Below are 14,921 nucleotides of genomic sequence, written 5' to 3' on the forward strand. Positions count from 1 at the left end.
GTGCCTTTTGGCCAACCAATTTGTGGTATCAGAAGGAGCGGGCACTCCACATCTCGAGCATCGGGACAAGAGCTGTGTCTTGCTTTGCTATCTGGAGCAGAGCACCGGTGAAAGAAGTGATAATTGGGGTGGATTTAAGTGTTGAGGTGGAACAACTGAAGTTGAGGATCCACGGTGTCTGTGATGCACGCTGTTTGGTGCAATGCAAACCCGGGGGCGAGTGCGAGATTGAGGAGACCCTGTTTATCCTTTTGAGTTTTGATATTGAGTGTTTACCTGATAAAGCCATGCTAGGACATGTCAGGTATCCCATAAGAGCTTTTGTTCAGAACCAACTACAGTGTTTCAGGTGCCAAGTGTATGCTCATGTTGCAGCAGTATGTAGGAGGGACATTATTAGGTGTGAGAAGTGTACAGGAGGGAATGGGACAAAGGAGTGGGTAGTTTTGTTGGAAAAGGTGGTGTGTTTCAATTGTGAAGGTGCGCATGTTGCTGGGGATCAGAAAGGTCATGTGCAAGTGAGACAATTTGAGGTTGCCAGGGTTACAGTGCAGAAAGTGTCTCATGCTGAGGCAGTGAGGAAAGTAGATGTTGATGGGGGAAAAAGTGAGGCCGGGAAAGGGAGCCTGAGAGGATCCCTGTGACTAGTAGGCCAGTACAGAGTGACCTGGACAATTTGAGCTTTAGTAAGGTTGGCTTCTTGTCGTTTATTGCTATGGTCATTAACTGTACCACACAGATGGAGAAGAAATCCAAGAAGATAGGTTAAGTAATAGCAGCAGCAGAAAAGTTTTTGGGTGTCAGAGTGTTTTGAGAGAAGGGGTTCCAGCCTCCCAGGCCAACAGCCTGTAGTGGGATATATCTAGGGTTAGATGGTGGTGCAATTTCTTTTTCCCCCATTTGTGTGACCAAAATGTGCAATTCGCTCTCCGACCTGGGAAAGGCAGCAAAACGTCTAGTCTGCCGGAAAACTACACGAAGAAGAGCAATTAAACGGAAGTGAACAGTGATCAAGTACAATTTTTACATTAGCGTTTATGTTGTTGTTATTCAGACGTTTATTAACACACTGCACAGCATCACATACTTACCCCAGGTAGTCTTATATTCGCGTTGGAGACAGGACAGGTTGATGTTATCTAGGTAAAGCTAGGTTCTAACAATGGCTAACTGTATGGTTTTTCACACTCAAATAGCCTCCATCATGGAGGTGTTAGCGAATGCAGCCGTGGCAGAGGTCTGTAAACTCGTAGACGATGACTATGCAGTGTTTCGTTTGGAAATAACTCAAAGACATAAAGAAAACAGGGCATTGCAGAGGAAACTACAGCTACTTGAACTGAAGGTATCACGGGACCGCGCAGACAAGATGATGCGAGAGCGCATTCTCGCCAGTCGTCCCAGAAGTGTCAAGATCCTCGACCGATACAGAGGAACCGCAAGAGGTACATTAGGGGCTATTTATGTGTGGGAAATTCCGTAATTATATGTGGGGATTTTAATACGACTAGGGAACCAAATGAGCTGGTATCTCAGTCAAATTCATACATTTAAATAGAAATATTGAAATTTGAACAAAAACTATAAAGTGATATCTGATTAAATATGGTGGTGAAGACGCATTCCGCAACCTGAACCCTGCAGAAACAAGGATGTTTAAAAATATATATATGCTCAGTGCACAGAATGTACATTACCAGTCAAAAGTTTGGACATACTGAATCAAGGGTTTTTTACTATTTTTTTTAAATTTAAATTTCTCCTAAAATGACATACCCAAATCTAACTGCCAGTAGCTCAGGACCTGAAGCAAGGATATGCATATTCTTGATCCCATTTGAAAGGAAACACTTTGAAGTTTGTGGAAATTTGAAATTAATGTAGCAACACATTAGATATTGTAAAATATAATAATACATGTACCATCATCTTTGAAATGCAAGAGAAAGGCCATAATGTGTTATCAAGGGGCAAAGTAACACATTTTTTAAATTGAGAGACAAGCTTAACGTTTTCTTTACTGAACATCATTTTCACTTGTCTGACCGGTTGCATGATGACACAAACAACTGGATTCGTTATCCCTTTCATGCCCTGCCTCCAGTCTACTTACCGATATCTGAACAAGAGAGCCTAATTGAAATTGCAAAAAGCGGTTCTGTGAAAATTTAATCAGAAGCCACTGACAGATTTCTGGATTGGGCTGCACTTAGAGTATCCTGCCTTGGCAAATCATGCTGTTAAAACACTGATGCCCTTTGCAACCACGTACCTATGTGAGAGTGGATTCTCGGCACTCACTAGCATGAAAACTAAATACAGGCACAGACTGTGTGTAGAAAATGATTTAAGACTGAGACTCTCCAATACAACCCACCATTGCAGAGTTATGTGCATCCTTTCCAGCACTCCCTTCTCATTAACCTATGGTGAGTTATTCACAATTTTTGATTCATAAATAAGGTTTTATATGTAAGATGGCTAAATAAAGAGTCAAATGGATTGATTATTATTATTTGTGCCCTGGTCCTATAAGAGCTCTTTGTCACTTCCCATGAGCTGGGTTGTGACAACTCACACTCATTGTTATGTTTAATAAATGTATCGTATAGTGTGTGTGTGGCAGGCTTACAATGATGACAAAAAAACAACATTTGAGTGTGCGCTGACCCTGGTGCTAGAGGGGGTACGCAGCTGGAGGTTGAATGTTTGAAGGGTACGGGACTATAAAAAGTTTGGGAACCACTGCTGTAGAGGTTTAAAGAAATCAAAATATATTTTATATTTGAGATTCTTCAAAGTAGCCACCCTTTGCCTTGATGACAGCTTTGCAAACTCTTGGCATTCTCTCAACCAGCTTCATGAGGTACCTGGAATAAATGTCTATTAACAGGTGTGCCTTGTTAAAAGTTAATTTGTGGAATTTCTTTCCTTCTTAATGCGTTTGAGCCAATCAGTTGTGTTGTGACAAGGTAGGGGTGGTATACAGAAGATAGCCCAATTTGGTAAAAGACCAAGTCCATATAATGGCAAGAACAGATCAAATAAGCAAAGAGAAATGACAGTTCATCATTACTTTAAGACATGAATGTTAGTAAGTCTGGAAAATTTCAAGAACTTTGAAGATTTCTTCAAGTGCAGTCGCAAAATCCATCAAGCGCTATGATGAAACTGGCTCTCATGAGAACCGCCACAGGAAAAGAAGACCCAGTTACCTCTGCTGCAGAGGATACGTTCATTAGTGTTAACTTCACCTCAGATTGCAGCCCAAATAAATGCTTCACAAAGCTCAAGTAACAGACACATCTCAACATCAACTGCTCAGAGGAGACTGTGAATCAGGCTTTCATGGTCGAATTGCTGCAAAGAAACTGCAAAGAAACTACTACTAAAGGACACCCATAAGAAGAAGAGACTTGCTTGGGCCAAGAAACGCAAGCAATGGACATTAGACAGGTTGAAATCTGTTCTTTGGTCTGAAGTCCAAATGAACGGATGATCTCCATGTGTGGTTCCCACAGTGAAGCATGGGGACAATGTCTGTGATTTATTTACAATTCAAGGCACACTTAACCAGCATGGCTACCACAGCATTCTGCAGCGATACGCCATCCCATCTGGTTTGCGCTTAGTGGGACTATCATTTTGTTTTTCAACAGAACAATGACCCAACACAGCCTGTGTAAGCACTATTTGACCACGAAGGAGAGTGATGGCGTGCTGCATCAGATGCCCTGGCCTCCACAATTACCCGACCTCAACTCAATTAAGATGGTTTGGAATGAGTAGGACCGCAGAGTGAAGGAAAAGCAGCCAACAAATGCTGAGCATATGTGGGAACTCCTTCAAGACTGTTGGAAAAGCATTCCAGGTGAAGCTGGTTGAGAGAATGCCAAGAGTGTGCAAAGCTGTCATCAAGGCAAAGGGTGGCTACTTCCAAAGAATATAAAATACGAAATATTTTGTTTTATTTAACACTTTTTGGTTTACTACATGATTCCATATGTGTTATATCATAGTTTTGATGTCTTCACTATTATTCTACAATGTAGAAAATAGTAAAAATAAGAATGAGAATGAGTAGGTGTGTCCAATCTTTTGACTGGTACTGTATGTATAAATCCCAAGTCTTTCACGGTGTCTTCGATACTCACGTGGATGACATTACAAAAGATTTATGGTGGACAATAATATACATTGTGAACAGTAAAATTTGGAAGGCAAGGTGCATTATGACTGAAATAACGGTTTGTTCAATAAAAAAAAATACAAATCAAAACGGAACTAAAAGGAAGAAATAAGATGGACTCTGCCACGGACACTATTAAATCTGCAAATCACGTTATGTAATTATGAACTAAAATGTATTGATGTGAAACTAGAATTGTTTTCATGTGAACTATTTATGATTTGTAAAATGTTCACTTCAATGAAGATACTTTTTTAAGAAAAAAAGCTAAAGGTACATTTTGCAGAAGGTTGTCCTTTCCCCTCTGTGCATATGTGACTTTACATTTTTTAACCAGAATTGCATCTTGGTCAGTTTTGGGATTGTATGTAATAATTCCCCTGGTTATTTAGCCATCTTGCACAAAGACACTATCATATTCTAGCCAGGTTCTTGATTTACTGCATTTCCTAATATTTACTAATTGAAAACAATGTGATGCATGGGACATAATCTACTGATCTATAAATAGTGTATCTAGAAGTTATTTGAATTGTTACCTTACATCCTTGCCAATTGTAGACAGACAAAACTGTCAATAGTGTACAATATCGCTTTGAGCATTGACAGTACCTAATCACCTCTTTTCCACCAATCACTCTCTCAGGTGAAGGACATCTCACTGGAGGCCACAGGAGCTTTGTGAAGTCAGCGGAACACAACACATGGAGAGATGACCAACCAATCACTGTTGATGAGGGGAGTGGAACCTCTAACCAGCACTTTATCATGATAGAGGTTAGTGTTATAGTATTACATAAAAATTACAGTAGATCAAATGTGGCCAGTATATTTCAGAAAGACTCCCCTCAGCTGTTCACTTGCTTACAAGTACATCCTAATGTATCTGCCATAGGGGAGCTTCTTAGACTTCCCTATGACATTGTTATCCAATTCATCTCATGTACCGGTAATAATCTCCTCTATTCTTGTGTCAGGATGCAGAGGCTGCAGGTCCTGGGGTCAAGCTGGAGAGGTCTCAAGAAGTGGAGGACCCACAGCACAGCAGAGACATCCATACTGGAACGGCTGGAGCTCCCCCTGTAGCCACGGAGGACCCCACCACCGCCCCAGTGCCACCCATTACCCGACGAAACATCACGGAGGTCAGTGGAACGCTGAACGCCGTCCTCAAGTCCGAGACAGATACAGAGACTTTGACAGGGCTGGACCGACTGTGCTGTCCTCCTGCTCCCCGCTCAGAGTATTTACTTTACGGCAACACGAGCCCGAGGACGGTTCTGTCCCATCAGGACTCAGGTGACACATTACAGACTGGCAATGATCCGTCCTGTTCATACTCTACAGAGATGACACCTAGTGACATGCCTGCCGGCTTAGATACACAGACTAATCCATTGAGAGAGGACTGGAACCGGTACAGTAGTAGTGTATACTCTGAAGGGTCCCTAGATAAGAAAGGGGAGGGTCTGGTCGTAGATGAGGTGACTGTGAAAGTGGAGAGCGACACTCCTCTGACATGGAATGCAGACGAGACTCACTTAGGAGTAAGACACTCGCAGGGCAACACCAGTGACTTCTTAGTCTACAGGGAAAGCTTACAGACAAATCCAAATGTCACAACCCACTCCCCTTTATACCCGCTCAGGGATAACAACCCAGTGTCCACGTCAATGGTACCTTCCGATTCACACGGCCGCGTCCTTTTCGATCAGGTATTGAACTCAAATGACAGGGCTAGAGCTCAGGCTCGGGGAAGAGGAGCCACATCAGCCAATAGTAAAGAGAAACGGTTCCTCTGCATGTTCTGTAACAAAGGCTTCAGCCGCCCCCAGAAGGTAGAGATCCACCAGAGGATCCACACAGGGGAGAAGCCCTACAGCTGTACCCAGTGTCATATGCGCTTCGCCCAGGCTTGCAACCTGAAGAGGCATCAAAGGGTCCACACAGGGGAGAAATCCTATAGCTGCCCCCAGTGTGAAAAGAGTTTCTCCCACCAGCACCAGCTGAAGATGCACCTGAAGGCCCACACGGGAGAGAGGCCGTTCCCCTGTGTGTAGGGCTGTTACGGTGACCGTAATACCGCCAGACTGGTGGTCACGAGTCATGACTGTAGTCAAATTCCACGTGACCGTTGAGTCATAGTAACAGGGCTACTCAAACTGTACTCTGTAAATGAATGGTGCTGATGGGTGTTAGTAGCCTGCCAAACTTTGTTAACGGCCATCAAGACGCTAATGGCCTGGTACTCAACGCTCTATTGTCCCTCAAATTACTCTGACATCAATGCATTTGAAAATCTTATCAAACACTTCATGATTGAATTTGAATAATCTGCAGGGGTGGAAATAGCAGGAATACGTGTCTATTGACCATGACATTCAATTTTGAGTTCCACATTTTATATTGAAATAGACTTGCTGCTATTACCCGAAACGTCTCATCCATCCTCCAAATCACGCTCTCTCTCTCTCTGCACAGAGTGATTTGAGGGACAATAGAGTGTCGAGTACCAGGCCATTAGCGTCTTGATGGCCGTTAGCAAGTTTGGTAGGCTACCAACGCCCATCAGCACCATTCATTTACAGAGCGCAGTTTGAGTAGCCCAGTTACCATAACCCAACAGTCACGTGGCATTTGACTACAGTCATTCAATTTCAAGTTCCACATTTTTATATTGACATAGACTTGCTGTTATTATCCGAAACGTCTCCTCAAAACCACGCTCTCTCTCTCTCTGCGTTCCATGTTGCAATTGTGGGAAAATCACAGTTTTGAAAGCAAATAGGTCTACTGTTGTGACTGTTGGAGAGAGGAGGGTCTCAGCTTTCTTTATTTTTATTTTGCACTTGTTACCCCTTTTTCTCCCCAATTTCGTGAGACCTAATTGGTAGTTACAGTCTTGTCCCATCGCTGCAACTCCCGTACGGACTTGGACGAGGCGAAGGTCAAGAGTCTGGTAGGCTATGGCTTTGAGATCTAGTTTATACGGGGCGAAGTAATTGCATAGGCCTATAGATATCATTGGGTATGCTGAAAAGTTTTCAGGACATTACATTAACTGTTAACTAACTACATGAACTGTTAGATTAGTAAATTACACAGCTAACTATCAGCATATTATATTTAGTTTTCTAGCTAATGCATTTTGAGTTTCCACTTCCTCAGAATTAGCCCAAATCCACTTTTTATATATATATATATATATATATATATATATATATATATATATATATCCCTACTGTTGGTGCGTGCAAATGCGAGTCATTTCAACTGAACATTGTGGTTCCATTTTAATGAAGAATGAAATCAAATAAATCTTATTCAAAACGAATTAATGATGCGTGTCAGGAGCTGGTCATTTTTCCAACACACCTATTATAGCATTTACATTTACATTTACATTTAAGTCATTTAGCAGACGCTCTTATCCAGAGCGACTTACAAATTGGTGCGTTCACCTTAAGACATCCAGTGGAACAGCCACTTTACAATAGTGCATCTAAATCTTTTAAGGGGGTGAGAAGGATTACTTTATCCTATCCTAGGTATTCCTGAAAGAGGTGGGGTTTCAGGTGTCTCCGGAAGGTGGTGATTGACTCCGCTGTCCTGGCGTCGTGAGGGAGTTTGTTCCACCATTGGGGGGCCAGAGCAGTGAACAGTTTTGACTGGGCTGCGCGGGAACTGTACTTCCTCAGTGGTAGGGAGGCGAGCAGGCCAGAGGTGGATGAACGCAGTGCCCTTGTTTGGGTGTAGGGCCTGATCAGAGCCTGGAGGTACTGAGGTGCCGTTCCCCTCACAGCTCCGTAGGCAAGCACCATGGTCTTGTAGCGGATGCGAGCTTCAACTGGAAGCCAGTGGAGAGAGCGGAGGAGCGGGGTGACGTGACGTGATAGCGTTCGTGTTTCATCGACACTGTCGAGTGCATACGGATGGCATGCACATGCAGCTGATAATGGCCCATTCTAAATCTAAACTAATTTCACACATACAGTGGGGCAAAAAAGTATTTAGTCAGCCACCAATTGTGCAAGTTCTCCCACTTAAAAAGATGAGAGAGGCCTGTAATTTTAATCATAGGTACACTTCAACTATGACAAACAAAATGAGAAAAAAATCCAGAAAATCACATTGTAGGATTTTTAATGAATTTATTTGCAAATTATGGTGGAAAATAAGTGGTCAGATGGTCAGATGAAACCAAAATATAACTTTTTGGTAAAAACTCAACTCGTTGTGTTTGGAGGACAAAGAATACTGAGTTGCATCCAAAGAACACCATACCTACTGTGAAGCATGGGGGTGGAAACATCATGCTTTGGGGCTGTTTTTCTACAAAGGGACCAGGACGACTGATCCGTGTAAAGGAAAGAATGAATGGGGCCATGTATCGTGAGATTTTGAGTGAAAACCTCCTTCCATCAGCAAGGGCATTGAAGATGAAACGTGGCCGGGTCTTTCAGCATGACAATGATCCCAAACACACCGCCCGGGCAATGAAGGAGTGGCTTAGTAAGAAGCATTTCAAGGTCCTGGAGTGGCCTAGCCAGTCTCCAGATCTCAACCCCATAGAAAATCTTTGGAGGGAGTTGAATGTCCGTGTTGCCCAGCAACAGCCCCAAAACATCACTGCTCTAGAGGAGATCTGCATGGAGGAATGGGCCAAAATACCAGCAACAGTGTGTGAAAACCTTGTGAAGACTTACAAAAAATGTTTGACCTCTGTCATTGCCAACAAAGGGTATATAACAAAGTATTGAGATAAACTTTTGTTATTGACCAAATACTTATTTTCCAACAATTTGCAAATAAATTAATTTAAAATCCTACAATGTGATTTTCTGGATTTTTTTTCTTCTCATTTTGTCTGTCATAGTTGAAGTGTACCTATGATGAAAATTACAGGCCTCTCTCATCTTTTTAAGTGGGAGAACTTGCACAATTGGTGGCTGACTAAATACTTTATTGCCCCACTGTATATTATTTAGTATAAAGACCTTATTAAATTGAGAATAGTGTGATGAAAGGGAATATTAATGAACAGCGTGTGCAGTCTAGGCATGAAATAGAGCACATGCCTGTTTTGCAACTTTTTAAAATCATCAATAGTTGCATCATGCAGCCCATATGTTTTGATTTCTAAGACATTCTAAGGTTTGTCTCACAACTAAAGTAGCCACATAACGTTTCAAATGCTCACTTTTTACACTCGACACAAAATAGCTGCTCCATTGCGCACTCGCTCAGCAATCGTTAAGAGGGAAATACCCTTTCCATTTTATCAATCAGTGTTCACTTATATTCTTGTAACTATAAAATCATATGATGTAAAATAATTGTACAGGAATTAAGCGTATCTTTTCTGCTATTGGCATGGCAGACCCAGATCGGTAACATACATTAGGCCGACTCAACATGAAATTCTGTTCTTCTGAAATAAATGTTCTTCATATCATAATGTTTCTTAACACCAGCTATTGTGATGGTGTATATTAAATGGATTTATAATACTTATTTGAATTGTAGATGGTCCAAAGGCGCGCATCAGCGGCTTGTATGCGTGGAAACCCGGAGATGCCAACCGTGTTTATGTTAATACAAGGTCAATAACCTTGAGACCGGTGGTCATTTTGTATGACAGTTAATGGCTGACACATTTTCATGACCGCCACAGCTCTAAGTGTACACACTGCAGGAAGAGGTTCTGAGAGGAGCTACCTCAGGATACACCAGCAGAAATAACATTCCAATCTATAACATAGAAACCATTCCACTCGATATCTTCTGATGTTTAGATCAAACCCTGCATTAAAGACAAAGATTCATTTTCATTGTTGTCAGCAGAAAAGATCCACAGATGCATGTGGACTAACGAGAGTAAGTGATTTCAGTGTTGAATATTACTAGGTAGAATATTGCAGTCAGACATAAAATATATGTTACATATTGTGATTGTACTGTGTAGGCTATATTATGTTCACAAATGCCTGTTTCATTACTTCTATTCAACTACCTTCTTTTTTTCCCAAGACACCTTTTTAATGAGAAAATTAATGCAGTTTATCAAGTCCATGGACATGTTTTGTTAAGGCATGTGTGGTTTTCATATGGCATATATAAAACTTTGTTTAATAAAAACAAAATGGACTTTTCATTAACTTTAATTGGGACTCTCTTTTTAGTATGAATCACATCTGATCTCACCCTATTCTACATACACCCAACAGTGCTTTATAACCAATATACACTTAGTGCCTACGTACAGTACCTAGAGAAAGTATTCACAACCTTTAACTTTTCCATTTTTGTTTTGTTACAAAGTGGGATTCAAATGGATTTAATTGTAATTTTTTGTCAACAATTATTTTATCATGAAAAATAAAACACTATCTTGATTAGATAAGTATTCAATCCCCTGAGTCTATACAGGTTATAATCACCTTTGGCAGTAATTACAACTGTGAATCTTTTGAGTAAGTCTGTAATAGCTTTCCACACCTGAATTGTGCAACATTTGCCCATTTATTATCAAACAAAAATCTTCCATCTCTGTCAAATTTGTTGTTGATCATTGCTAGACAACCATTTTCAGGTCTTGGCATAGATTTTCAAGTAGATTTAAGGCAAAACTAGCTTGGCCACTCAGGAACATTTGCGGTCTTCTTGGTAAGCAACTGTGTAGATTTGGCCTTGTGTTTTAGGTTATTGTCCTGCTGAAAGATGAATTCCTCCTAGTATCTGGTGGAAAGCAAACTGAACCAGGTTTTCCTCTAGAATTTTTCCTGTGCTTAGCTCCATTCTGTTTATTTTCTATCCTGAAAAACTCCCCAGTCCTTAATGATTACAAGCATACTCATAACATGATGTAGCTACCACTATGCTTGAAAATGTGGAGAGTGGTACTTAGTAATGTGTTCTACTGGATTTTTATTCTGGATTCTGGAAAAAGTTCATTCTTTGTCACATTTTTGCCGTATTACTTTAGTGCCTTGTTGCAAGCAGGATGCATGTTTTGGAATATTTTTTATTCTGTACAGGCTTCCTTCTTTTCACTCTGTCAAATAGGTTAGTATTGTGGAGTAACTACAATGTTGTTGATCCGTTCTACTATCACAGCCATTAAACTCTGCCTTAAAGTCAGGGGTTGAATACTCATTGACTCAAGACATTTCAGCTTTTCATATTTAATTAATTTGTAAAATTTTTGAAAAAACAATTCCACTTTGACATTATTGGGTATTGTGTGTAGGCCAGTAACCCCCAAAAAATCTCAATTTAACCCGTTTTACATTTAGGCTGTAACACAACAAAATTTGGAAAAAGTCAAGGGGTATGAATACTTTCTGAAGGCACTGTAACAGTGGCGGCTGCTAAGGGGAAAACGGCTCATAATAGAGGCTGGGATGGAATAGAGTGAATGGTATGAAAACCATGTTTTTATACCATTCCATTTACTCCATTCCAGCCATTATTATGAGCTGTTCTCCCCTCAGCAGCCTTCACTGCACTGTACCTACACATACCCACACACTAACAAACACCTACTGTGCACATAAAAATAGTTGAGTCAGGCTTGCCTGATGATTACTCATATTTACGTTCACCATGATGGGTTTAACAACAATGAAGTGTGTTTATTATGTGTGTACGTACCTGAGGGAGTGTATGTCTGTGTGATCTGTATTCCCTGTCTCTTCCAGGAGGAGGAGGTGCTGCTGGTGAAGGAGGAGGGGTGTGAGGAGGGTCTGGGGAAACCTGAGGGGACCATGGTCATGGAGAACAACCAGACTACACCTTCTCCTGAACCCCCAGTGGAACCAGCTGAGCAGCACAGGACCACACACAGTCTCACTGAGGTGAGCCCACTGTGAACTACTGTTGAATTCTCCATTGAATTGAATTCTCCAACCATTAGTATAGTATCAAATCAACTAACATGTTTGCATAGTACTCATAGCAATCCCTCATTGGCCAATCCGAAGATGCTCCATAGCAGGATGCTCATATCAGATCCAATATCCATATCTTGATCCAACATCCTCTCACTCTGTATCTCTTACAGTCAGTAGACATGGAGGATGGAAAGCCTGATATGCTGCTAGTCAAAGACGAGACAATAGAAGACGGACCAGAGAGCATTGACCTGCTGAGTGGACTAAAGATGGGGGAGCAAGGTAAGGGAGAACTACATATAGCCTCCATACAGTAATAGATCTTCCATGGGAATAGTAATACATATAGCTTCCATACAGTAATAGATCTTCAATGGGAATAGTAATACATATAGCCTCCATACAGTAATAGATCTTCAATGGGAATAGTAATACATATAGCTTCCATACAGTAATAGATCTTCAATGGGAATACATTTACATTTACATTTAAGTCATTTAGCAGACGCTCTTATCCAGAGCGACTTACAAATTGGTGCATTCACCTTATGACATCCAGTGGAATAGTAATACATATAGCCTCCATACAGTAATAGATGGTGGTAATAGTGATACTCCTGGCTGTTGTTTTTTCTTCATTCATAAAATGAAATCATTACAACTTGTGTTTACATACAACAAAATAATTGACTAAAAAACACTCAAAAACACTTTAATTGACTCAAAAGCACTCCATATGTAGAGTTTTCTCTGCCAAAGTTTATTTTGTAACCTCTTCCTGCAGGTGGTTGGCTGGAGGCCAACAGAGGAGACTGGGTGGCCATCTTGGATTCCCAGAGCCAGACGGGTGCACTCAATGGCCTGGGGGATGACATCACTGAGCAAGCCAGGACCAGAGGCGACGTAGTGGTCAGTGGATGGGACAGTGTCCTCAACTCTGGGCTGGGGAACAACACTGTTAACCACAACCAGAAACAGACTGTCGAACACAAAATAACAGCTGAACTTAGTCTTCATGACAACAGACTGGCTGAGACCAGGGTAAGGCGTAGATTTGGTTTGCGGGGACGGGGAGGTGTCTGTATGAGAACAGACACAGACTCAGCTAGCGAGTCATCCTGCTCCTATAGTTGTGATTCAGAGAGACTGATGGCGCCTCAGGTTAACCCCCTAACAGGTGCTGCCTTCAGCCTGCCTTCTATAGGATCTATCAATTGGAACATGGACCCTGCAACAACACAGACACTCCCTGGCCTTCATCCTCCTCACACTCTCCTAATGTTAAACCAGACCTCAGACAATGCAAGTACCTCAACACTAAATGGCTACACAAGCCCATTGACCAATGACAGTAGTAGAGACAGAATCAGTAAAGGTGGCATCGCCAAAGAGAAGCGCTTCCCATGTTCGTTCTGTGGGAAAACCTTCAGTTTCCCCAAACAAGTAGAGATCCACCAGAGGATTCACACGGGGGAGAAACCATACGGCTGCCACCTGTGCTGGGCCAGTTTTTCACACTCGTTCAGCCTGAAGAGGCACCAGAGGGTCCATACAGGGGAGAAGCCATTCAATTGCCACCTGTGCCGGGCCAGTTTTTCACACTTGTTCAACCTGAAGAGGCACCAGAGTGTCCACACAGGGGAGAAATCCTGAAGCTGCCCCAGTGTGAGAAGAGGTTCTCCCACCAGCACCAGCTGAAGATGCACCTGAAGGTCCACAAGGGAGAGAGGCTGTTCGCCTGTACGCACTGCGGGAAGAGGTTCTCAGAGGAGAGACCTCAGGATACACCAGCAGAAAACATGGCCCATGTATAGAGTATAGTGATATGTAGTACTGGTTAGTGTGTTTGTAGTTAATTCTGTTGCTTTTGGATGTAGTAGGGAACTAGATGAGGTGAACTCCACCCAGCACAGCTAGAAGAGGACTGGCCACCCCTCAGAGCCTGGTTCCTCTCTAGCTTTCTTCCTAGGTTCCTGCCTTTCTAGGGAGTTTTTCATAGCCACCGTGCTTTTACATCATGCATTCCTTGCTGTTTGGGGTTTTAGGCTGGGTTTCTGTATAGCACTTTGTGACATCTGCTGATGTAAAAAGGGCTTTTTTAATACATTTGATTGAAATGTGATTGAACTGAGGAAAGAATGAGTATGATGAGGCAGAGTAGATGATATGGTAATGGTTGGTGTGATGCTGTCTGTAAAAATATTTCACTAATGAAGAATGACAAACTTAGTCCCTTTAGGTTGACATTGGTGTTATAGTGAGATCAGGATGGTGCCTTATAATGTTAAACCTTTTCCGAAGTATTCTAAAATTCATTTTTATCAAAGTAAGGGTTCCAGATTTACAGAAAAGTTACTATAGTGAGAAAAGTTAATTTACTTGTATCGTTTTGTGCAATAAAAGTACTGTACTTCATTATGCAAGTAGATTTGTTGAAATTATATACAAAATTGACTCTGTTCTGACTGTCTTGGTTATTTTTGTATCCTTGAAGGGACTGAGTTTCCCTTGTCAATCTAACCAAAACATTATACTTCATTATTTAATCAACACACACAGTCGTGGCCCTTGCACTTTTATCAACTAACTGACCATTTTCCCTAAAAATAAGTTGAAATTCACCAATGTATTTGGTCTCCACAATTATGTAACCTATGTTTATGATTCAGAACTTAATATATCCATTTAAATCAGAAAATAAACTTGGCATTGACTAAATTATTGACACCCTAGACGTAATATTTGCTAGCACAGCCTTTGGTCAATATAATTGCAATCAAGCACTTCCTATAGCCACCGATGAACTTCCTGTACCTCTGTACTGGCAGTTTGGCCCAATC

At 41.5% G+C, this 14,921-nt stretch overlaps 1 protein-coding gene across 1 annotated transcript; it reads left to right on the forward strand.

Moving 5' to 3' along the window:
- The first annotated feature begins 294 nt into the window (after positions 1-294).
- On the forward strand, positions 295-14,540 carry LOC115145649 (zinc finger E-box-binding homeobox protein zag-1-like). The gene is made up of 6 exons (XM_065003977.1): positions 295-1,445; positions 4,836-4,966; positions 5,167-5,334; positions 11,890-12,045; positions 12,252-12,363; positions 12,866-14,540. The coding sequence occupies exons 1-6, from the start codon at positions 1,163-1,165 to the stop codon at positions 13,732-13,734; spliced, it is 1,719 nt and encodes a 572-aa protein (XP_064860049.1). The 5' UTR covers positions 295-1,162; the 3' UTR covers positions 13,735-14,540.
- The last annotated feature ends 381 nt before the right edge of the window (positions 14,541-14,921 follow it).

The sequence above is a fragment of the Oncorhynchus nerka genome, linkage group LG18 (assembly GCF_034236695.1).
Source record: "Oncorhynchus nerka isolate Pitt River linkage group LG18, Oner_Uvic_2.0, whole genome shotgun sequence".
In the NCBI taxonomy this organism is placed as follows: domain Eukaryota; kingdom Metazoa; phylum Chordata; class Actinopteri; order Salmoniformes; family Salmonidae; genus Oncorhynchus; species Oncorhynchus nerka.

Coding starts and splice junctions, on each gene's coding strand:
- LOC115145649 (XM_065003977.1), top strand. CDS start 1,163: ATGGCTAACTGTATGGTTTTTCACACTCAAATAGCCTCCATCATGGAG. Junction 1,446..4,835: donor ATACAGAGGAACCGCAAGAG/GTACATTAGGGG, acceptor TCACTCTCTCAG/GTGAAGGACATCTCACTGGA. Junction 4,967..5,166: donor AGCACTTTATCATGATAGAG/GTTAGTGTTATA, acceptor TTCTTGTGTCAG/GATGCAGAGGCTGCAGGTCC.